This window comes from Myxocyprinus asiaticus, chromosome 15 (assembly GCF_019703515.2).
Source record: "Myxocyprinus asiaticus isolate MX2 ecotype Aquarium Trade chromosome 15, UBuf_Myxa_2, whole genome shotgun sequence".
NCBI classification, from domain to species: domain Eukaryota; kingdom Metazoa; phylum Chordata; class Actinopteri; order Cypriniformes; family Catostomidae; genus Myxocyprinus; species Myxocyprinus asiaticus.
In genome coordinates this window covers 4,310,924-4,337,373 of record NC_059358.1, presented here as the reverse complement: position 1 = coordinate 4,337,373, position 26,450 = coordinate 4,310,924, and the positions used below count along the sequence as shown (strand labels likewise).

Genomic DNA, 26,450 nt, shown 5'->3' with positions numbered 1-26,450 from the left:
GGCGAAGTGATATGGAGCCATTGTGCGGTCAAGACCTGGAACTACTTCATAGCTGTGCATTTATTTTAAAAATAATTGCACACCTTAGAACATCCTTTGACCAATCAGAATCAAGCATTCAACAGACCCATGGTATAAGTCAAAATATTATATTAGTTATTACTGTTGCATCATTGCAGTGCAGTGGATCACTGCTTAATGTTATAGGAATGACTTTTATTTTGTAACAACCCCTAGATGAGCAAAATACATTTTGTAAAGAGGAGCAAAACACAAGTAATTATTTAAAATTGAGGCTCAAACAAATGAAGGTAAATCTGTAATAAAATAAAGATGTTTTCCTTCAGAGTTTCTCCTCCGTTCAGTTAATCCAACAGCCCCACCCATAGTTGGTGAATTAGTCCTATTCATCTCAGTTAAAGTGCTGCGAGGTGACGCTTTACTTTAACTGCACCACACCACGGTTCATTTTCCTGCTAATCATCTTTTAGTGCTGTGAAAATCCAGGTGTGAGACTACTGTTGCAAGTTAAATCTGTTCCAAGTTTTGTACTTTTTCCCCTGAAATCAACCATTAATTAGTCACAAACATTTCTCTTCCATTTCTAATTGGCTTGTATTTGTCAATTTACAGTTAAAGAGAACGTTTAATTAATTAAACATGAAAGTCACACCTTTCAGAGTGTTCGAGAATACAGATGTAACAGATTATTTTTTTCCCCCTCCAAAATCCTGCACCACCGTCAGATTTGCTCTACTCTTTATCACGTTAATTAGCACCTCAATCCTGTCCTCTTTGCAAATGAGGGGTAGGTGAGAGGTGTGAGTATAATGGCTTAAAATGCACAGAGCTAACGAGTTATTCATCCCTCCACATCTGTTCCAGCCATTCAAACACTTAAAACCATTTTTCGCCTTTATCTTTATTTTTATTTTTTTGTTTTTCTTGGTTTTTTCTGCCCGATGGCTAGCTAAGAGTAAGTTGCAAACGATCGGCCTTACGTGTTTAAGGCTTGGCCTCAGAATGCCTCGGCTATAAAATAGATTGAGGTGGAAATTATATTCATTGATAGTTTCAACAAACATGTGTGAAAAGCAAGTGTTATTTCGCTTGTCACATTAACGCAATTGAAGATGCAGAAAGGATTCTGAGAGTTGCGGTCCTGATGCTATCGGCTTACCCGCCTAGTTACCCAACTCTAAAAACACGTAGCCCATACAAATAATTTTTGTTAAAAGTGATCATGTGTAATTGTTTGTCAAAATTCGGATATACTGTGCCGCTGGTTTGGTCACAGCATAAGTGGAGCATCAGTGTAAGTGGCTGCCAATGAGTGCTGTTGTTCATCCATGAGTTATTGCTTTAAAATGAATGCAAGTAGTCAGGTTTAGAAAAGGAAAATAGGTTCAATTAGTACTTCAGATAATAAGAGGCCACTTCAGCTAAATTTCCTGAAAATGAACAAGTGGACATCTAGTGAGTAAATGGTGATGGCTGTGTTGTTTAGAGTATTTTACCCCGCCTGAACCATTCATACTGATAAAAGTAAACTAGCCAGTAAACCAGCACTGGATTTCAGTGATTGCTACTTGCATATGTACTTCCCTAATGGATTTAAGCAGGTGTAACCAGCCTAAGCTGGTTTGCTGGTCTTAGCTAGTTTAAGCTGATCTTGCTAGTCTGTCAGCTTGGCCAAGCTAGTTTTTAGCTGGTTGGCCAGCTGTTCTCCAAGCCTGACCAGTCTGCTCTTACAATAGTAAGTGGTCCTTGTTGAACTTAAGAAACAGAGAATGTTGAACTAGATTTTTACATTTTCAAATGTGTGCGTAGCACTTGACTGTGCAAAACTCCCCACCACAATGGTATTGTGTTGTGGGTGGTTGTTATGTAAGGAATAATTGACGACGGACCGTTGAATAATTGAAAAATAACGCACACCCGAGGTGGTAATGCGGTCACAATGCTCAGCGGAGTGACCGTTACACCCTGCGTATGCATTATTTTTCAATAATTCAATGGGCTGGAGTCAATTATTCCAATTATACCACTGTTACCACACCTTAAGACATCGTTCAGGGTTTTATCTCAAGACATTTTCTGGTTTTCATCCCTAAAACGCTCTTGTGAGTGGAACTATTTTCTTCCGCCACGGATTCAGCATCTTGCTTTGATGCAGTCCAAGCCTTCGTTGCTAGTTTGAAAACGTCACTTTAGAATTAGCAATGGAGGATAGCAAGGCTTGCGCTGCTTTACTGGTGCACTTACTGTAGTAATATGGTAGTGTGTGTGTGTGTGTGTGTGAGTTTGTTTTTGAGTGATCGAAAGAAAGAAACTCAGAAACTGAGAGAGATCGCTTCTGGGATAAACTTTTTTATTGCAGCTCTCGTCAGAAGTAACATCGCTTCTAAATCAGTCGCCATTTTTGTATATACCTTCTCAGATGTAAACCTTAACAACTGTTTTCAACCCCACTAAGATGCAGGTGTGCGCTGAAATGACGGTTCTGTTTTTCGCTCACGAGTGTGTGCGTAATACGTATAATGTATGTGTGTCCATGTGTGTGGGAGTGTGTAAAGAGAGGGGGAGCACAAGGGTGTTTACCACAGATATTTCAGATAATATAGAAACTGTTGTATTGATCAAGTGTATCTAGCTTTGATACAGCTCAAGCCTTCGTTGCTACTTTGAAACCATCATTTTAGAACTAGCAACGGAGGATGCGCTGCTTTTCGGCACTGGAGTAACAAGGTAGTGTGTGTGCGAGCGCGTACGTGTGTGAGCGTAAGTGCGGTTGAGGCGAGGAGCGTCGAATTTTAAACCGAAATTGAAATAAATGTAGGATATTATTGACATTTTTTGACGATTTACTTTAACCAATGTCTTGGTTTATATGGTTATTTTGCTGTGGTAGCGCGTGTGTGTGTGTTGGGGGGGTGGAGGGGTGAGACGAGAGTGAAAGAGAGAGAGAGCCCAAGGATGCTTGTCAATCGAAATTGAAATAAATGAAGGATATTGTAGACATTGTTTGAAGTTCTTAACCGATTTACTTTAACCAATGGCTCTTTGAAATAACTGAAATAATTTGGCAAAGTGATATGGAACCGTTATGCGGTCAAAACCTGGAACTACTACATAGCTGTGCGTTTACTTGAAAAATAATTGCACACCTTAGAACGTCCATCAGCCAATCAGAATATATATACTATAGTCTGTTCGAATACTCGATTCTGATTGGCTAGAATGAGTGCAGTTCAAACTGTTGAATGCACAGGTAGTTCCGGTCAGTTTTAATCATCGTTTGATATTAATTCGCAGTTTGTAACCATAGCAACATAACGTTACAGAGCAAGCAGAGTAAACTATAGGAACTGAAAACATTTCCTAACCACTTTAAGCAGCATAGCTAATATAATGGAATTCAGTTTGTTTTGCACGGAGGGTGAGAGAAGGAAATCAGGACCGATTAAATGCATCTTTCGCTGTCTGGCAAGGCAATGCAAGACGATCTAAACTGTTGTGTATGTTATGTGCTGAAGTGCCGCCTATGTGTGTAAGGCTATAGAGTGCAACAGTGCCTGGTTTTGTTTCCGGAAGTTTTCATCCCATTTCTATAGGGATTTCATAAAGTACTTAAAAAAAAGAGAGAGCGAGAGAGAGAGTTCTAAGCCATGAACCAAACCGATGAGCTTCTAGGTGAATCTCAACATTACAAATTTTGATTTAAATAAAAAAAAGTTTTAAAGAAAATGACAAAAAGACAAAGGTACTCAACTGTGTACTGACTAACGTTTTTCATGAGGTAATGAACTACATTCCCATGACGCATTGCGCATGAGGTTATCGACTGAAAAATGGAAAAATATAAAACCATTGATTTAAAGTTGTTGTTCATTACTATATAATCAATACATTTAAAGTATATTGCAAAATATCCAGATATGTACAGTTTGAAAGTGTAGGGAGACCGATTGCATCTTTCAAAGTGTGTCATGGGAATGGGTGGTTGCTGCAGATCTCTTTTGCTGCTCTTTGTTGACTGCGATTCTCTGATTGGTGGATCTTTCTTTGCAGAATCGTGGGTAATGTAGTTCGTCAGCAGGAATTCCAATTTTAAACATGATTTTTTTTTAAAGAAGTTGAAATAACGTGGACTATTGGCTTAAACAGTAGCATATGCCACCAATTAACACTATATTTTTGTTCAAGCCTTGTAGTTGTACTACTGCTGTTCATACAAGTTGTGGTGAACCCTGCGGTGAATAAAGGGAAACAGAAAGTGGCTTTTTCAACCGAAAACGTATTTATGTGGGCAATGAAAACCTGAAATCAAAATAGACACTTTTTATTTTCTTAATGCATGTTCAAGGTCTTATACGATTCATCGGTACACTTTATTTATGTTTTTTCTTATAATCTTATAAAAATTTGATAACTTTTTTCTGAAACAGCTTTTCAGATGCTGTCAAGACTTTGAATTCATTCTTGTGTATAATTGCTTTAAAATGTAATTCATTTATAAACATGATAAAACATGCCACCAGTTTTGACATTAATGACTCGAAACAGCATTGGTTCTTGCATGTATTGTGACCCATCACGACACACCAAGTTTGTATATGCAGAAGTGCAAATGAGGTTTGAAAGGATAAGATTTTAAATTAAGGTCTGTTCCTCAAATCAAGCTGGACAGGCTGCACATATATAAGTTAGTAAAGTTACAAAATCCTCATAAACAGTGAAAATCTAAACAGCTCTTGTATAACTGAGAATTCAGTCTGCTGTGCAATGAAAACCTTTAGAAAACAGTTTTTTAGATCTAACAAAAAGCCATAAATTCAAACAAGATTAGCTAAAACGACGGTAACATGAAGCATTAGATTAATCTGACTTTAAGGCAGATTTTATGAGCGCTTTGTTCTTGTTTTTCCTAATTTCAAATGTTATCTGGGGTGAAGTCAATACATCATTCTTAAACTTCACTGAAAATTAGTTTAAAAATGATGCCAGAGAGATAACTTTACATAACATAAGAGAGAGGGCCACATTTAGCTTAAAGTATGAGGGAGGGAAATAGGAAAACACAATTATCCGGAAGGTCGTTCCAAGAAGCCATGGCTGAGCCAGTAGTGTGATTTCAGGGACTCCAAATGACCCAGATTTTGAAAAAGATGGCAGAGCAATTTGTAACAATGGGGTTCATCATTTGTAGCATTACATCAGTTTTCTCTGGATGGATTTTATTTTAATGCGACTCTGTGACTGACTGCTAAATATGACAGGATGAACTGATATCTGTCTTTTCAAATGTCTATTCTCAGCTCTTTTTGAAAACCTAGTGAGCTTCCTACATAGGCATCATTTTAAGGCTTAAGAGACTCTCCTGAAGCAAAGACTGTTACAGAAGGTAAATATTAAAATAAAGCTGCCTTCTGCAGAGCCATATTCGAAGGCCACATCACATGTATCATTTGCATTGAACGCGATCCTATTATGTATAGCAAATAATGAGAGAAATGTCATTTATACTTATAAGTAACTATTCAACATGACCAGTCTCATGACAAGTCGTAATAATGGTACGAGATGGTGAAATCTTAAAAGAAACGTATAAGTTGGCTCGTACAAAAACCAACAAGTTTTATTCCCCCAGAGAAAAATAAACAAACCAATAATTTTTTTTTCGAAGTTGAACCCTAATCCCAAACCCTGAATGTTTTCATAAAGTCTAACCCCTAACCCAAACTCAGAACCTAACCATGATTCTAATAGGAAAATCCATTTTGTGTACCAAGGAAGTAAAAAACAAACATTGGGGTTACGATATGAGGTAAGCGTATTGCAGATTATTGACATCCATTAGTCATTTGTGTTGCATGAACAATAGAATATTTGTTGTTTGGTTTGTCTCTACAGGAATAAAAGTCATACCTTTTCATACAAGCCAAGTCGTACAATATGTTACGATTTTACCAACGTGTACAAATTATTACGAGACAAATGAGAGCATTTGCATGTACCAATTATGCTTAATAAGCTGACAATGTGTGTTTTCATGTAAACGCATTAAACAGCTTTCCTTATCAGTGCGAGCTCATAAACGGCTTAAGATTTTTGCCAACTACCCTGATTTTGTGTTGCATGTAAACAAATTTCCCAGAGTTCTTACTGGCTTATCCAATATGCACGTGTTGCGCACATCACTCCACTCCACACTGTGACATCAAAAGCAGAAAATAACGCCATTATTTCCAATCTCATGAAAATGTGGTTTTATTGCTTTGTCCGATTTTTTAAATAAGATGATTTTTGGGAGTAATTAGCGTATTGGTGTGCATGTACTGTAAACGGGCTCAATGTTGTTTATATCCTGGTGTATAAAAGTTTAGCAGATGTATGTACTGTTTTCTCTTCCTAAAAAATGGAGCAAAAGTATTGATGGCATCATCTTGCACTTAGGGGTGTTTACATTTTTAAGTAGCAAATCACAGTTCATGGCTGTCTCACCTTTTCGTATGAGCCAAGTCATATGATATCTTACAATTTCGCCACCTCTTATGACTTTTACTCCAACAGAGACCCCAACGAACCAACTACAATGTTTAACCCCAAACCTAAACCTAACCATATATTCTAAATCATAGTTCATGGTTGTCGTACCTTTTCATACCAGCCAAGTTGTATGATATCTTACGATTTTACTGTCTTGTACGAATTATTACATGTTGTCATGAGACTATGTTGGACTATTTGGCCCAGTATTGGTGTGTGCTGTTCATACGATGTGTGTTCATATATTTGAATACCATGTCAATGCCCCATTTTTGTTGTCCATATGAATTTAACAGTCCGATTCAGAGAGTTGGAGGAGAAGAGGATTATAATTGAATATCAACTTACATTTGGGTCTGTTCCTCAAACAAAGCTATTGTATGACTTCAGAAGACTTGGAACATAGTGCATGAGTCATATGGACTGCTTTTATGATGCTTTTTTGTCAGTTTGGAACTTGACAGATTCAGTCCGTATTTAATTTCATTATATTAAAAAGAGTGGTCAGGATATATCTTTATTTTTTGTTTTCCATGGAAGAATGAATATTATGTGTTTGGCATGTCATGAGGGTGCATGACCAAATGTTATTTTTTTCCACTCCCCTTAAAATTTTTTTATTTTACGTTGACTTTAATGCCCAAATACCGTTCCCTTATTATTACAGAACAGTTCCATGGAGAGCACTCTCATTCTAATAACTTTATTTGTGTTTCTGATGCATTGAATGTTTGATTTGATTAAAGAAAATGAACTGTGACGCTTGTCTGTCATTGGAATACATTTCAGTCAGGGGCCTCCATGGTACAAGGAACTTTATTTAACATTTTCATGAAACTGTGATACCTGTTAGTGTACACATTAAAATATTAAACGTCAAAAACGAAAATAAACAAAAACCTTCCAAGTTAGGCCCCCATTTGCAATAATGCCTGTGTCTAAATTGCTGTCTGTTTGACAAGAAAAAAATGTAGCAAACAATCTGCAGACCTGTAGTTATGCATTTTCGCTTTCATATATATTACAGTTATGTACAAACTTGCATGTATCCTCTCTCCTGCCTCATGAATATGCATATACAAAGTTTGTTTCATTTGTTTTGTCAAAGCAATGGCTTTTCATTATACATATAAATATATATGCACAAAAGTACTGTATATTGAACAGTTTAGAGCGATACTTGATTTGCATTTTAAAAAATCTTGCTTATATCCTCCTCTTCAAGTCAGCAGTAATTTTTTGCACTTGAAAGAATATATCATGATCTTTTAATTAATCATCCCTAAAAATGTCTGCAAATACAACAAAACATTTGTGATGTTTTGGGGCTTATGTTTTAAGGGAAAAAGGAATCTGTGGTTACATAGAGGTCACTGATGTTTTACCTCCATGTGGATGGTTCTCCATATCTGCAAAGTAGTTTTCCATATGCAGCTCTTCACCTGGAGTTCACTGAGAAGTCAACACACCTTCACAGCTTTACACCTCCAATCCCTGCAGATCATCTCATTAACAAAGACTTAACACCTGCCATCTATTTACCCTCAAACACACCTTTAATATGACTTTATCCAGCCCCGCCCCCCCAGGAGGGTATTCCTTATATAATACTGGAAAGACCAACAAGAACGTCTCTGCTAGCTTTTTAAATTCAGCCTGTGCTGTGGATATCTTTAATGCATCGTCACATTAACGCAAAGATTCAGAAGTACAATACAAACGGTTTAATTGTGTCATTAACGATCAGCAACCACTCCTAGTTAGAACATTTCTGCATAAAGAAACAGAGAAACACTTATAAAACAGTCAGTCGTAACAAAATAACTGGTGTTCTCATTGCAATAAACTCATAAAAAAGAAACACTTTTTTTATACATCATATTTATACAGGAATAGCTTTGAATTGGATCATTAACCAAAGGAAGACACACTGAAAACATCAATTTCACACCAATTGCATATGTTTTCATCTCTAAGGTGATCTATAGGTTAGTCGTTTTACCTAAGCTTATTTGCATGATAGTAAAAATTGCATACAACATTAATTGTGAAGCTCGCTTGAGTTGCTCGACATACAGCACTTTTTTAGGCAACTGTTAAAGCACATTTTCAATTTAAAACGCTTAAGACACTTTCTGATTTTACTGCCCATCAAAATTACCTTTATAAATAGAAAAAGATCAGTAAAACGAAAAGCATCAGGTGGCGGTAAAATGTTCGGAAAACGTAATTACATCAGAACACGGCATGAACCAAAAAATAAATAATGCCGAACGATGCCGAAACGATGCTGAAAACGAGGTTGTGATTCACATTTCAAACTGTGGAAATCCAGAATTTTACAGTGACCAAAGTTTTGCTAAATAATCTAACATCGGCAGTGCCATACAGTATATAGTACAAGGCATTTGTTGGCATAGTTTAAGACTGTATATATATCTTTTTTTTTTTTTTTTTACAATTAATATATATGTCTGTATATATATATATATATATATATATATATATATATATATATATATATATATATATATATATATATTTCTTCAAACCAAATAATAAGATTGAGCCGTTTTCCCCGGTTCACCTGCAGGTCAAAAGGATTCAGAGACGGAGCGATTCTTCTTTTTATTTCAAAGAAAATAACTCATCAGCCAGCAGTGCTTCGACCCAGTACCTCATCATTAAGGCCTTTGTCTACCCCTTTTCTCCAATATCATGCATTTAAAAAAAATCCAGTTAACATCACATACGTAAACATCAAAGTCTATCAAACTCCGTTGACTTTTCCTTTTTTAAAATCAGTAGTTCGAAATCAGTGTAAAAACAGACAACAAGGGCAGTCGGCAAATATCCACAGCAACATACTGTTGACTTAAAGAAATAGTTCACCCAGTCAATGAAAATTCTGTAATTATTTACTAACACTCATGTTTTTCCGAACCCATGTTACTTTTTTTCTTCCGTGCAACAAAAATATGATTTTTTTTTTAATATAAATATCCCGGCCACTCAGGCCATACACTGTAAAAAATCACTTTCTTGTCAGTATGTAAAGATACCTAAACATACTTAAAACAAGATACTTTTACTTGATTTGCAAAATGATGTATTGACTCTTATTTTCAGAGAAATCAAACTAAATTTTGACAGGTTTATAACAAGATACAAAAAAATATTCACCAATGGGGTAAGAAAAAAAAAGCTTGCTTTCCTTTCCTTTCATTTTTCTTACCCCATTGGCAAATGGTTATTACTTGTGTTAAGCATGAACTGCACCAAATTTGGTCAGATTACTCTGAAAACAAGTCCTAATATCTTGTGCCATTTTGCTTTCAGGATGTATAGGTTCTTTCACTGGAAAACGTAAGACAAAATACTGAGTAAGACAATAATGTTTGCAGTGCATAATGAAAGTGAATGAGGACTGGGGCTGTAAAGCTTTGAAACAATAACAAAAGCTCCATAAATGTATAATAAAAGTAGCCCATATGACTCATGCACTCTATTTCAAGTCTTCTGAAGCCATTTGATAGCTTTTTATGACAAACAAACCCAAATTAATGTCGTTCAACACAGAAAATCTCTTTTTTTTAATTTCTTTATACATATTAAGTTTTTATCATGTTAGAGCTTGACAGCCTCATTCTCCATTCACTTTCATTATATGGAAATAAATGGTGACTGGGGCCCAAGATATTCTTCAGAAATTAACCTTCTTTGTTCCATGTGAGTAAGAAAGTCATACTGGTTTGGAACAACATGAGGGTGAGTAAATAATGACAGAATTCATTTTTGGGTGTACTATCCCTTTAAGAGTTTTTTTTTTTTTTTTAAGATTTTGTTTAGTTGTGCAGATTATTGAAATAATGCATGAGTCTTTACAGTGAAATCATACACACTTTACAAAACTGTGAAAGTTAATTACCTCTGCATTATTCAGTCTTACTTTAAAAGTCTTACAGTTTCGCCCATGGAACACAGATAGCGAGAACGTGAGAGGTATGAGAATAAAATTTCAATGCAAACAAAGAGGTAAGCGAGGCCACCATCACTCTTTAGCCTCCTGCTCAGTTTGGGCCTGGCCCTGGACGTGCGTTTCGGACGCCAGGTGCTCTTCGATTTTGATGGAGAACATTGTGCTGTTGGTCTGGATGCTATCGTCGAGCTCCGTTAACAACCCGCCCTCGTTCAAGTCTGTCAGGCCCTCGTCTTTGTTGTTGTTGTTGTTGGAGGGGAACCCGATGGGTCCTTCTTTCAGCTTGCCGGCGTGATTGATATAGAAGCGCTGGTTTTGGAAGAACTTGATGATGGTGTGTTTGGGCAGGTCCAGCTGGGCCGAGAGGGTGTGGATGGCCTCCTCATCCGGATAAAGCCCCACGTCCTGGATGAAGCTCTGCAGGATGCCCAGCGCTTCCATGGAGATGCGGTTGCCCTGGCGACTCTTGCAGCGGTTGTCATCCTCAGACTCGGCGGGTGAAGCCGTAGAGGGCTGTCGCGGGGGGAGTCGCGGTCCCATCTGCTGCTGTTGTTGCTGATGTAAGGGCTGCTGGGACAGAGGCGGCTGGGAGGGGTGCGGCAAGGGCAGGGGCACCTGGAGTTGAGAGGACGGCTGTTGATGAGCCTGAGAGGGTGAAAGAAAGATGCTCTATGTCAACTTACAGGTGATGTATGTTATATTTCTACACAGAATGTTAAAATTCCAGCTAAACCTGCAGAGACAACTATAAGTAAGCCATTTATAGGTTTATTTCCACGAAAAGTGTACACATTGTGGCACGATCAAAACATTGCTCTGTTTGTTTGAGCATCCCGACCAGCTCGACTCCGCAACATTGGCTTAACCAGTGGCGTGAGTTTGGGGCAGGACTATTTTACTTGTTTGGAAAACCCATTTGAAAACCTGTTTATTATTTTTGCAAGTCTGTTTGGTGACACTAATGCCGTTAATGTCGCTTAATACAGAATTCATCTGATTTGTGGTCACATGTGCATTTTACCATAACTCTGAATGTGGCTCATTCATTTAGAATTGAGTGAAACGCATACCAGACTTATTCATTTATTTTGAGTACTCTTATCATTTGGTTTGCGTCCCTCAAGTTAATTGAGAAAATAATTAGGCATTACCACATAATTTAATATATATGGTTGTTTCCTCAACTTCAGGCAGATTAATGTACCAGATGGTGATTTTTATTATTATTATTATTGATTATTATCTGATTATTATTATATGAATGTCATATTAAAATTAACTTTTTACCAGGCCTTTATCATTTATTTTGGGTCCTTTTCAAATGCCTTTAATACATAGATTTGAATGTTTTAGCCTTGTCCCAGACCCAGAATTTCAATATTAAAATGAAAATCCATTCTAAAATACAAATTATTACATGTTTAAAACTATAATAATCTAAAGAAAATAAGAGTGAAATAAACATAAACCATTTCACTATTTATTGTGAGACTGATGTTTTTAATTTTTTTTCTTTTTGCATAAATCTCTTGTGATACATGTACATACACTGGTGGACATTGATAATAGACAAACCTAATAAAGTAGTGAGAGTGTGAAAAATATTTACTTTCTAGAAGTCCATAGTGCTAAAAGTGCCAGAAGTTGTAATACTGTTTACGTATATACACTGTGTGTTTTGTTTTTGGCACCATTCAGAGTACATTTTAGAGACTGTTGTGCGTGAAAATCATGCCACGCTCCAAATCATTGAGATCACATTTTTTTCCCATTCTAATGGTTGATGTGAACATTAACTGAAGCTCCTGACCCGTATCTGCATGATTTTATGCACTGCACTGCTGCCACATGATTGGCTGATTAGATAATCATATGGATGATTGTTGGTGCCACATGGGCTGGTTTGAGTATTTCTGTAACTGCTGATCTCCTGGGATTTTCACCCACAACAGTTTCTAGAACTGTACTGTATATATAGTATATAAATGGGTGTTTACTCCTTTTCATGTACGGCTGTTAACACAAATCCCCCCCCCACCCCCCCCCCACCCCACAAAAAACAAACAAAACAAAATGCAGGTCTGTTGATTGCTTATCAAGCCCTATTCAAAAGCTGTTGCTTAATGCAGTAAAAATAAAACTCAATGTGCAGCAAGATTGGGCCGTGTGGGCATTGCGAGAGATGTACAGAGCGCTATCAGTGTCTGTGTTTAGGTCACTTTCACATCGCTGTAAATATATGACACATTTGCTCTAAAATGTGCCATTGTTTGACAGTTTGGGGCATTGTAGCAGGCAGCTGCTTTTTTCCATACACCATACAGAATGCTTTTCCTGGGACATTCCCAAGAGCACCCGGAATGCTTGATAACATTTTGCAAACACACAACACTCAACAGATAACATATCAAAGACACTAGGAATACAATGAGCAGAACTAAATGGAAATAAAAGAGCATATTATCCAGCAAAGTAATGCACAAAGCACTGACATGCGGTAAATTACACTGAACAACGTTTTTACATTTTGAAGAAACATTTAGGAAAATATAAGTAGTGCTTTCACATTGAAAACTTGTTGCCACAATGTAAAGCTTTATTAATGTATCAGGTCTATCTATATACCAACAACAGTGAACCTTATGTTGTGCTTAAGAACCCCTAAACCGTGGTAAAATCAGTGTAAAGCAGCCTCTTGAGGCTTACTGGTTTATTATGCCACTGCGTGTCTTAGAAGACATTTGACTAACAATTGCAAATCTTTAAAACACAACCAGCTGTATAAGGATGCCGTTGCCTTAAGTGGTGAAAATGGAAGTGAATAAATGTTTTTCTATTTTCTTGGATTGACCATATGCTTGCAAGTAAACAAAATAATCTGATCAAAGACGCAGCTGTAACCAGACGAACTTGAGGGATTTTTAGGATTAAATATGGATTCTGAATAGTGATGAATTTATCAAAATAGCCAGCTGTCCTTAATATCTAAACGCAGACAAATGATGTTGCTAATGACTGTTTTGCTTACACAGCAAGGGAGCACTGAATTACTGCTGTTTTACAGAGTCGTACAGCTCCTCAAAACTCCAAGTGATCAAAAGAAAATTAAATAGACATAATTTTGGTATAAACTAATAGACTAAAATCATGTAAAGAAAACCAAATGATTGCACAAAACAGAGTGGGTCAGTGTGTGTACGTATTTGTGAATTGGGGACGTAGCAGTCATTATAAAAGTGGGAGGGACACAGGTGTTAGTAGGTGGCTTGCACAAACCCAACACTTACAGGGCAGTATTAATATTTAATGGTATATATTAATATATAAGTATGATATAAGTATTATATTAATATATTATATATTTGTATTTGTAGTATTTTAAAGATTCAAGTATTGCAAATGAATTGCACATGTGCACAATTTCATTTTTTACTCTGTGCTTGTGATTGTGGGATTTAAATTGATCCAAGTGGCTCGAGTGTTCAGTGGCCATTTCTGGTGATGCCAGAAAGTGGTGACAAATGAGTGTCTTGTGTGCAATGAGTTAGTCACTGAATCAACGATCAAATCAAATTTTAATCCTTTAAAATAAGTTTGTCTACAGACCTACAAAGAGACTTTAGTTGAGGTTTTAAGCATTATAAGAACAAAGCAAGTCTATCATTTCCCTACAGTTTGTGAGCTGTTGTGCTTGACTTTTATCAAAAGACAACAATTATAGTCTTATAATAATTATAATGAGTTTCAATAACGTTTCAATAACGCTTTCATGCATAAAAAAGCGTCTGCATGTCGATTCACTTCAGTAAAACGCCTGTGTCCTAAGAACACAGCAGATCTATCTATTTTCCTACAGTTTGTTGACTGCACACTAATATAGAGGTAGAAAACAGGAGCTGATATTAAAAATAGCTTTACATATTTAACACAGATCTAGTAATCTGCTTAAATTGGCAAAAACAACCGATCAAACTATTACCTCACAAACATAATGTAAAAAGCATGACTTAATGAAGACTCAGGTGCTGATATAAACTCCACTTACAAAGAAGGATTGTCCTTTTTGTTCTGCAGTACATTTCACGTAATGCTGGTAATCAACGATATGCCGATAAATAACTCTTGTTTGTGTGTTCCTCATCTCTAGATTATTAATTTAAAACAACATCAATGTTGATTAAAAACATGGGTAAATGAGCATTGTTGAAAGCAACTTTGTAGAAATGAACGGAGTTGCGTTGATTAGACTTTCTGACTGATGGCCTATTACGTAAGGGTTGTTTCGGATCATGAAACTCACCTGTGATTGGCTGGATGGTCGCTCAATCAACCCAAAGTAACAAAACGCAAAGAATATTGTATACAAATCCACCATTTGGACTCGGTATGGGTTTAGCTTGAAAAAGTGCAGGGGACCAAAGCACCTTTTTAAAGAGTGCAGGGGACGTGTCCCCTACGTCCCCCGCGGCTGCTACGCACTTGCTGTGTATATACTATATGTGTGTGCATACTTGACGGTATGGCGTTATAATATTCCATGTGACGGTTCTGTAAAAATACATAAATTAGCAGAGATTTTGCTATTCCATATATATTGCTATATTTGTGTGGCTATCAACGGATAAGACTGCTTCACATTATCTACACGTTAATGCGACTAAGATACATAACCTAATGTGAAAATACACAGAGGGACGTGTCTCAACAATGTCAAGACAAGAACGTTATTAAGAACTATTGTCAGACACAACATAAAGTAGCGTTTAGTTGTATACAGTTGCCGAGCAATGTTGCAAATTTCTGCATTAATAAAAATGATAGAAATATAGAAATTATAGAAATCAACTGATGTGCGGTGACAAGTTATATTTGTTTATATTTGCTACTTGGCATGCTTTGAATGTTGTTCATCCAATCAGAACTTTGAGTGAGAACTATGCGGTATAATATTAGTTATTATTAGTTTTGAGTCTTTTGTTTTTAACTGAATTGTGAAATAATGTGAAGCTGTTTTTGCTTTAATGCCAGAGTTAACAGATTTGTTATGAATAATCATATCCTTTGGTTTGCATTCATTAAGTGATGGATCCATCACCACATAAAAATAAAATAATCAAATGTTATGAAGCACTTTTCATTTGTCAACTATTTAATTCACTGGATTTTAAAAAATACCACATCATATTAAAAATACATACATCATATTAATAATAATAATAATAAGAAGAAGAAGAAAAAAAATACGAAAAAAAATATATATATATATTATATATAAAATATTATATTATAATAGGCTATAAAACTCCTACTGTGATATAAGAGTTTGGTGTGTGTTTGTAAGACACTGACCTGTAGGGGGTCTGTGGGCATGTGCAGCATGTGAGCGGGTCTGTCAGTGTGATGCTGCTGTCCTCCGTTGCTCTCCTGCTCGTATATGGCGTCCCGTTCTGATTGGGACAGACTGAGAAACCGGCGGATCATAGAAAGGTTCTCCCAGAGTGTGCGGTTCTCCGGGGACGGGTCTTCCTTCCAGCGCAGGAGTTCACAAAGCCAGCCCTGCAGAATTACACACAGATAACACATTTACAGTATGCAGATCACGCATCAAATAGAGAACATATACAGTACGATAAAAAAGTAAACATTTATGGACATGGTTTCATTTAGTCATTTTTTTTTTATTTTATTTTTTTTTATTGTAAGTGGATATCTATGGTTTACAGTTAAGAAACATATGTTTTAATGCCAGGTTCTTTTTGAACTACCGACAAAGTCATTTGTAACTGAATTCATGGGCCTGTATGGACATGTTAGACATGTAACAGGCTGATGAAAAAATCACATCCCCACATGGGAGGATGTGTTTTCCCCCTCCATATTTTCACAATAATTCATGTGTACTTTTTAATTTCTAACATTCTTTAGAAAATAATGCTGAAGTGTGCATTTTCTAAAAAATAATAATAATAATAATAATCGGGACAAAACTAGTAAGTGACTATTTTCAAATCTGCCATTGGTCGGTCAAACTCGTAGTCCCGGCCCAAACTAATACTATTGGTTGAGCCAGACGGGCCTTTTAAACAAACAAATCACAATTCCGTTTGATGCTGCTAGTGGCACAGAAAAATCACACCTAACTTTTAAGTAAAATATATGTGTACATTCCAGTTTTAGGAAAGAAATTGCAAATATACAAATGAAAGAGAAATAAGAGCACTCTAGAGTGTGTTCCAGTAGTCCAGTCCTGGCACACTTACAAAAGTGATGCCATAATCTCCACACCAGTGCGTGGCAGCACCTTTCATTTCCATAGGATTACACAGCACACACTCACACACACCAGAGTGCTGCATGGCAGAGATAACTCAGCATTTCCGTTGTCCCATGTTCCCTCTTCCCAAAGGCCAGGCAAAGCCCATGAGAGAGAGAGAGAGAGACAGAGGCTCATCACAGCTCACCTTGTTCTTCTGCCACATTTATTGTTGCATTATTTTACTTGCATGCACACTTGCGCAGGGATTTGACTCTTGTTCCTGCTATGATGTCTGTAGCCTAATGCAGTTCAAACACACACAACTTATAGCAGCCATTAACCACACTATCATGAAATAATCCTCAATCAAACATCTGCAAACGCTGTGGATAAAAAGGTAAAGAAATCCCACCATGCCACAGAACAAGCTACTGAAAAAAAAAAAAAAAAAAAAACACACATTATTGTAACACCTGTGCAACCAAACTAAAACCCAACCAAACAGAGGTATTAGTAATAATATAGTTGCATTATAAAACAAAAAACAGATACAATTTTGGATTTCTCATGGAGAGCTACAGAGACAGTGCAATGCTCTCTGGGCCAATTAAAGACCTGAAAAACTGTTTGTATTTGTTCAATTGCATTTCTTCCACTGCCTAGTTATAAACAGAGAGCATTATAAAACGTTCGGCCTGGATACGGGCTGCTCTTTTGTAACTGAAAAGTCTTTAGTGAAGTTCTCAGTTGCATTTCATTTATATGTCAACTTTGTTTAACGTGTTTCTCCTATAATTCCTTTGGAGAAATAAAAAAGTCGCTTTGGTATAAGTATAGAGATATACAATTAAAGTGGACGGCATAATGCAGATGATTTGTTTTTGGAAGAATTTTAGGAGAAATCAATTGTGATTTTTTTCTTTTGTTTAGGTAACTGGGTCTATCTAAACCCAAAACCCTCCGGGTCATATATATATATATATATATATATATATATATATATATATATATATATATATATATATATATATGATCATTAATATCTTTGCATTGTGACTTTATTTTCATTACAATTAAGCATAATACTATAATGCAATGTTTGTTTCTTTTCTTAAATTATAGGCACTGCAACATACACTACCATGATGTATAAATACTTTATTAAATAATTTATTTTTGTTATTATTTTTATTAATTTATTAAACGTTCTTAAATATTATTTTTTAATTGTATGATTATTTTTATTATTAATTTATTAAACTATTAAATCCTATTTATTAAAAACTACTAAAATAAAAAAGTAAACTTGTATTATTATTATTATTATTATTATTATTATTATTATTATTATTTAGCATTACAGTAATAAGAAGGAGTGCTTAATTGTCATGAAAATAATGTCACAATGCATAAAATCAAAATGATCCTAAAAAATATCCTTGATTTTCTTAAAGCAAAATATAATTTTTCTATTTCTTATTTCTATGTTTTGATTTTATCTTTTGAACACTTTGGTGACTTTATCATGTGAAATATGACTTGACATATTTTCTGATGGGTTTCGTGAGATTCACTAACTTTACTATTATCTTTCCCAAATGTGCAGAAAAGGGGTTGTGGTTGGTATATTGGGTCAAAAGGTCCAGCATGAGAGGGCCAGGAAGCCCACCAGAGCCCCTATTGTGTTCGGGGTATAAAAAGCAGTGGGGCATTCTGATAAAAATATTTCTCTTGCACACAATGACTGAATTCATGCGTAAGATTCACCCAGCTTAGCAGGATAGCGTGTCTATGTGTGTGTGAGGGCCGAACGGTCACAAGCTGCCAATGAGAGCCACACAGGACTCTTCTGTGAGAGAACAGCATGGTGTTTATGTCCCTCACCCTGACCAACATGCCAGCAAACACATTAATAAACTTTGGATTGAGTTCAGGAGCCCCAGACAGTCGTGGTTGTCCACATACAGTCACATGGCACCATCAACACATTTTTATTATCTCATTTGGTTCATCATCCCCTCCGCTCAGCCTGAGGCTGTTCTGCCAGGCCTTAGAGTCCTCTGAGACAATACCGGTCTCAGATCGCTTGGCCCTCGGTACGTCCACCGCTCCCAAATCAGCCAACAGCTCCACAGAATCACTGGGTTGTAGCCCCAGTTCGCATACTCGTGCTATGCTCTAAAAGTGTGTACTAGTGAAGGGAATATACATAGTTTTGAGAATGTAGTAAGATAGTACTTTCTTAGGATTTCATAAAATCCTTAAAGAGCTCTAATGAACCAAACCAAGTTGAATCACAGCATTACAAACTTCAGTTTAAAAAATCAAACAAAAAGACATTTAAGACAACATCTTTCATGAAGGAATGAACTAAAATCCCATGAAGCATTGCAAAGACATAATCAATTAAAGATTCATAATCTTGTGCTTCACAGAAACCTGGCTGAGTGAAGCCATTCCGGACAGCATTACATCTGCCGGGCTTCCAGCTGTTAAGAGCGGATCGCGGAGTTAACAGGGAAAACGAGAGGCGGTGAAACATGCTTTTACAAAGTTGGTGTACAGATGTAATAACGTTAAAGAGGATGTGCTGTCCTAATTTGGAAGCGCTCTTTATTAACTGTAAGCCTTTCTACTCGCCACGGGAGTTTTCCTCATTTATTCTGGTGAGTGTGTATATCGCGCCAAACGCGTGTTTGAATGCAGCGCTGCAACACCTGGCTGATCAAATCACAGACATGGAACAACAATACCCGGACTCAGTTATTGTTATTCTTGGGGATTTTAACAAAGCAAACCTCACACGTGAACTGCCCAAATACAAACAGCACATCACATGCCCCACCAAAGACAGGAACATACTGGATAATTGCTACACAACAATAAAGGATGCATATCACTCTGTCCCTAGAGCAGCTTTGGGACTCTCTGATCACTGTCTGGTTCATCTTCTTCCAACCTACAGGCAGAAATTAAAATCAACCAAGCCAGTAGTAAGGACTGTAAAGAGACAGACCAATGAAGCAGAGCGGGAACTACAAGCCTGCTTCAATTGCATGGATTGGAGTGTTTTTGAGGCTGCAGCCACAGACCTGGATGAGCTCACAGATACTGTTACATCATATATCAGTTTCTGTGAGGATATGTGCATTCCTACTAGGACTTATTTAAAGTTCAACAACGATGTTGGCAGCTTCGTCAGGCCAAAGAGGATGCTTATAGGGGTGGGGATAAAGTCTTGTACAATCAGGCCAGGAACACACTGAACAAGGAAATCATAGTGGCTAAAAGAAGATACTCTGAGAAGCTGAAAAACAAGTTTTCAGCTAATGACCCTGCCCCATTGTGGAGTGGCATGAAACAACTCACAAATTACAGGACTCCTGCCCCCAACCCTGTGGTGGACCAACAACTGGCTGATGACCTGAATGTGTTCTACTGCAGATTTGAAAGGCACAATCTCACACCCCACACCCACTCTGACCTTCACTTCACACGAACACCAACACCTCCTGCAACCCCCTCCTCCCCCCTCCTGCTACTCAACCTGCACTTAAGATCTGTGAAGATGATGTGAGCCGGGTCTTTTGGAAACAAAAGACGAGGAAAGCTTCAGGCCCAGATGGCGTCTCACCAGCGTGTCTTCGATCCTGTGCTAACCAGCTGGCCCCCATCTTCACACAGATCTTCAATAGATCATTGGAGCAGTGTGAAGTCCCATGCTGCTTCAAACGCTCAATCATTATTCCTGTCCCAAAGAAACCAGAAATCACAGGACTTAATGAATACAGACCTGTCGCCCTGACATCTGTGGTCATGAAATCATTTGCGAGACTGGTGTTGGCCCACCTGAAGAACATCACTGGACCCTTTCTAGATCCCCTTCAATTTGCTTATTGAGCAAACAGGTCTGTGGATGACGCAGTCAACATGGGATTGCATCATATCCTGCAACATCTGGACAGACCAGGGACATATGCAAGGATTCTTTTTGTGGACTTCAGTTCGGCTTTCAACACCATCATCCCAGCTATACTCCAGAATAAATTACACCAACTCTCTGTTCCCATGTCTATCTGTCAGTGGATTACCAGCTTTCTGACGGACAGGCAGCAGCTTGTGAGACAGGGGAAACTCACTTCCAGCACCTGTACAATCAGCGCTGGTGCCCCCCAGGGATGTGTGCTCTCCCCACTACTCTTCTCCCTCTACATCAATGACTGCATTGCCAAGGACCCCTCTGTCAAGCTCCTTAAGTTTGCAGAGGACACCACTGTCAACGGCCTCATCCAAGATGACGATGAGTCTGCATACAGAAGGGAGGATGAACAGCTGGCTGTCTGGTGCAGTCAAAACAACCTTGAGCTGAACATGCTCAAAACGGTGGAGATGATTGTGGACTTTAGGAGGAACACCCCAACACTGACCCCCCTCACCATTCTAAACAGCATTGGGGCAGCAGTGGAGTCATTCAGGTTCCTGGGCACTACCATCTCACAGGACCTGAAGTGGGAGACACACATTGACTCCATTATGAAAAAGGCCAGGCAGAGGTTGTACTTCCTTCGCCAGCTGAGGAAGTTCAACCTGCCACAGGCGCTGCTGATACAGTTCTACTCAGCGGTCATTGAGTCTGTCCTCTGCACTTCAATAACTGTCTGGTTTGGTTCAGCTACGAAATCAGACATCAGAAGACTACAAAGGACAGTTCGGACAGCTGAGAGGATTATTGGTTGCCCCCTGTCCCCCCTTCAAGAACTGTACACTTCCAGAGTGAGGAAAAAGGCTGGAAAAATCACTCTGGACCCCACTCACCCTGCCCACTACCTTTCTGAACTTTTGCCTTCTGGCCGACGCTTCAGAGCTCTGAGTACCAGAACTGTCAGGCACAGGAACAGTTTTTTTCCCTCAGGCTATCCATCTCATGAACAGTTAAACTGCCCCATTGAGCAATAAATATGTGCAGTACTCAGTTTAGTCTTTTTTTATATTTATCCAACAAATCCAACCTCTTCTGCCATTTAATTCCTCTGCAAAAAAACAAAACAAAAAAAAAAAAAATTTGTATTGTACATAACAGATTTGTATTTGCACTGTACATAACAGATAACAGATCTGTATTAGACTGCACTACGTATGTGTATGTGTGTATGTATGTATGTGTGTGTCTGTGTGTTTATGTACGTATGTGTATAACTATTTGTTATTTTTTATTATTATCTATCTCTTGCTGCTGTTTTTGAATTGTTTTTGTATTGTTGTGCACTGGAAGCTCCTGTCACCAAGACAAATTCCCAAATAAAGCTGATTCTGATTCTGATAATGGAAATAAAGGTATAAAAGTATTGAGCTAAAGTTGTTGATTTCAAGTATAAAAACCAATATATTTTTGATATTATTGAAAAATATTTTCAATAGTTTGAGAGTGTAGGGAGACCGACTCTATTGCGTGTCTTATGAGTAGGTGGTTGCTGCAGAGCCACGATTCTTTGATTGGTGGATCTTTCTCTTTAGATTCACGGGTAGAGTAGTTCTTCACCAGACATTGCGCTATTAAAAATGATTAAAAAAAAAGAAGTTGAATTAACATGGACTGATGGTTTCAACAGAAGCATTTATCATCTATTAACAACCTCAGAGCTCACGGTAGGTCTGTCTTTAAAGGTTTACAAGTTATCCTAAATAATCAAAGCTATGAAAACAATTATGGGATTGCACTCTATTGGGACCAGAGTTAGGGAAAGTATTTTGAAATTGGAGCTTCCCAAGCTACAAACTACTCAAAGTAGTTAAACTACAGTCAAGATACTGTAGTTTATTTAAAGATATTTGTTAGCTATATTAGGTACAAAAAAAAAAGTACAAACAAAAAGTAGCTAACTACATTGAAGCTATTAAATGGGGCAATCTGTTTTTTAATTTTTGAACGTTTTTTAACTATCATGTTATATATAGTGTATATATAGAGAGCAATCTGTTTTGCAAATGTGTCCAGTTCACACAGGATGCATTCTTGTGTTCTGACTGTGCTATTTTTAAAAGCACTGGAAACTTTGAAAATCACATCTCAAGATTCCTGTATTCTGTTGTGCTTCATCCGTGAGCGGTTCCCATTTTTCAGCTACTTGTGAGGTTTGTTGAGGTGCTGCAACCAATTGACGCGGCTCGTAAAAACAAATGTACTTCAAACTTGAATTGACCCTTCGCTAAGCCCCGCCCCCCTTGGTTACGGTCACTCGCTCTGACAAGCTCTGCAGAACTCCCCATAGGAATTAATGGGAGATTGCCTTGAACAGCGTGTTTTTTGGCAAAATATTCTCATAAATGGAATGGATACAGCATACAGTATTTATCTGACTTTTTTTTTTTTGTAAAAGAAACTGTTAAATTACACAGTATTTGATTGAAAAATGTGCAAACTGTGAATTAGAATTGAGGCAAACAATCATCACAGTCACATAAAAAGAGAAAAGCGTCATTACATATACAGTATATACACAACTATAAAACAGAATGAACAGGGCCCTCTCGAAAGGGTTGCGACAAATATGGGAGCATGCAATTCTCCAGAATGTCTTTAAATATCGTAACATAAAATTTTGTCTCCACTGAAATTAAGGGATCTCATCCAAACCCGTTAACTAGATTGGAGTGCCCACACATTTTTAATGCATTATAGCTAAATACATTATATTTACAATTCAAAATTACTTAACTTTCATATCCATGCATTTAAAAAAACCTGCTTCTCGCATTTCTCGCCACTTTTGTTTGCAGACGCACAATACATACTTCGAAAACTCAAAGGAAACAGTGTGCCATCCAAACACCTAATCCTAATTTTGCATACTGTATAGAATGGATAATATACAAATTAGGATGTAGAGACTGCTGTTTCCAGATCAGTTGTCATGGCTGTTGTCTTATCAGTCATAACATCTTTGGCTGTGTTTCTCAAACAAATCTGCAAGGTTCGTTAGAGATACGGCCCCGATAGACCCAAGGACACACCTTAAGCGCCTTAACTACTAAACAAATACAAAAACTCCTTTTTTGCTTACACGTACGTCTGTCAAAAAAACAAGTCTGGGGGCAGATGTCAGAGAATCATTCTTTTTCGTTCGTTTCGATTGTTTTCAAATAAAGATGCTAATCCATTGTTATGGCTTCAGTCTTGAGTGCATTGAAGTAAAAACAAAAGCGAGAAACAAACATCTTGATGTCAGGCAGAGGGCTGCGGCGTTCACCAGACAAAAGCATTACTGTTTCCTGCTACGCCGCCCCTGCGGAATCTGGCAGCGATTCAGCTTTGGAAGACAGTGTCATGTAGATCAATTCAGAAGATAATACAGTGTGCTCAAACCTGTTTTTCATCTGCGTGTGGGGGTCTGCGAGTGAACGAACAAACATGTGTGGGGTTTGTGGATGTACGAAGGAAGGAATTGGACTCGCCGTGTGCGCGTCAAGTCCATCTGTTGGCTGAAATGTATTAATGTGTTGGCACGGCATATGTGAATCTTCTGCAACAATAAGCAAAAAAGAAACATGGGCCAAAAATAGGCAGGGGACGGACTGTCTTTTTGGATATCTTGCTATGCAAATAGACCTGCTCCCGGTATTTATTCAAATGGTCTTGGCACGGCGGAAGAGAAAACCAGGCCAGTGCCCCAGATGAACTCTACACAAACATCGATGTATCCGATCCCCACAGATGCAGTCAGGCAAATAAAAATCTTACTGCCTCGATCCTTAAAGGAATAGTTCAACAGAAATGAAAATCCTGTGGTCATTTACTCACCCTCATTTCATGCCTTTCTTTCGTGGAACATAAAATGTGAATTTTGGAGGAATATCCTGCCCGCTGTATTCCATTTAATAAAAGTGAAAGGAGACTGAGGCTGTCAAGCACCAAAATGACATAAAGAGCACAGATTTATCTGTCATATTGCAAGTCTTCTGAAATCATTCAATTTTTTTTTCCATTTTTAGTGAAAGGTTCCTTTAAATGAGAGCTATAAATACCTTCTGGTTGCCATGATGGTGAGAGGGAATTTTTATTTAGCCTGTATTGGACAAAAGATTCCTGTTTCTCAGTGTGTATGTAATGCTATAGCACAATGTGTTCTGTCTTGGCTTGTTTGATTGCAACATATCAATGTATAATGCTGTTTTCGTGCATAAAATTCCCCTCAGGGATCAATAATGTCTATCCATCTATCTAGACATCTCTCTATGCAGAGATAAAGAGCAGCGTGGGACCTGCTGAGCAACATGCCATTTATATGTGTCCTGTGAACTTTCAATTACTTTTCAGATAAGGGGGCCCCAAAAAGTATTTGAACACTGAAGCCGCACTTAAAACATATGAATGTTGCTGCATTAGATAAAACATCAAATCTAAACTATGAAAGAGGCAATCATTTACAATAAAAATCAAGCAAAACATAATGATTGCAAGCAGGCACGCAGACAGATAAAGTCAAATATTTAAAAACGTATTGTTTTCCACCATCTGAAATATTTTTTTCTAGTAAGAAACAAAAGAACTGACCTCATAAGTGAGCACAAATTAGTTATTAATTGACAACAACTGTGGCAAAAAAAATTAATCTAAATATACTTTGCACCTTGATATGCAACTGTGTACAGTATATTAATATTTGTACGAAATATTAGGAATGCAGAAGCACTAGGTAGCCCGTACAGTAGCAAGGTCCACATTTTCAAGAAACACCAAAAAAAGAAGCAAAAAACAGAGTAGGAAGCAATAGTGTAAGTATGTTGATCCTAATATATTTCAAACAAAGAGCATCGTGCCTGCGACAAGCTCACAACACACGCGCAACCTATGAGAAATGCGAGTCCATCAATTATAAGCGTGTGATTAAGATTTAATTCAAAGCTGGAGTTTAATTGCTAATATCAGAGAGTAATTAAGCAGATAAATCATGCCTGATCTTATTGAATTACAGATTAAAACTGCATAAAACCTACATGTACATGTCAGCTCCAACAGCACTCTTAATTAATGCACAAGTTTGCTTTGAAATAGCAAAAATAGATCAAGTTGTTCACTTTTATGACAGGCGTTCATGTGGGAAAGTGTTGGACGAACTTTGACGATGGTTGAATATAACGCAGGGGTCACTGAGTGCGCTTAAAAACCAAAAATCAGCTTTTCAAAAAAATCAGACAATGCAAGAAAACCACGTTTACGTAGGATCTGAAATCATTGGATTATTCCAGTAATTCGCACAACACTTGTGCACATTAAATAAGTCAGTAAGAACGCAGGTAAGGCGTTTACATGCAAAATCTGTGTAATTGGCAAAAATTTACATGTGCCGATTTATGCTTAAACCAGTTGAAGGTTGACCATATCCCGATAAAGGAGAACAGTTTAAGGTGTTCACGTGACCTTACACTTTGGTGGCTTATTATGCATAATTGGTGTAAGACTGTGCATGTAAACGCGCTGATTGAGAGTACCATTTTTTGACGTCAACTGAAATTGATTTTTCAAAGGCCGATACAGATAACTAGAAAGTGGGGTTTAAGATATACTCCGATAACGATATACTCCGATATACGATAAATAGATACACTTATATACTCAACCTAGCCTCATAGAATGAACATTACTATAGTATAACTACATTTATTCAA

The 26,450-nt window shown here is 37.4% G+C and overlaps 1 protein-coding gene across 5 annotated transcripts in view; it reads right to left on the bottom strand.

Moving 5' to 3' along the window:
- Positions 1-7,319: 7,319 nt before the first annotated feature.
- Positions 7,320-26,450, bottom strand: part of LOC127453096 (DNA-binding protein SATB1-like) — a 78,049-nt gene continuing 58,918 nt past the window's right edge. For 4 of the 5 annotated variants that reach the window (XM_051719178.1, XM_051719182.1, XM_051719183.1 and 1 more), the window contains 2 exons: positions 15,878-16,084; positions 7,320-11,173 (listed from right to left, as the gene is read on the bottom strand). In XM_051719178.1, the coding sequence (XP_051575138.1) occupies positions 10,601-11,173; positions 15,878-16,084 (780 nt within the window). In that variant the 3' untranslated portion in view covers positions 7,320-10,600. The remainder of the gene's footprint in view (positions 11,174-15,877; positions 16,085-26,450) is intronic. The other variant, XM_051719180.1, reaches the window with a different exon arrangement.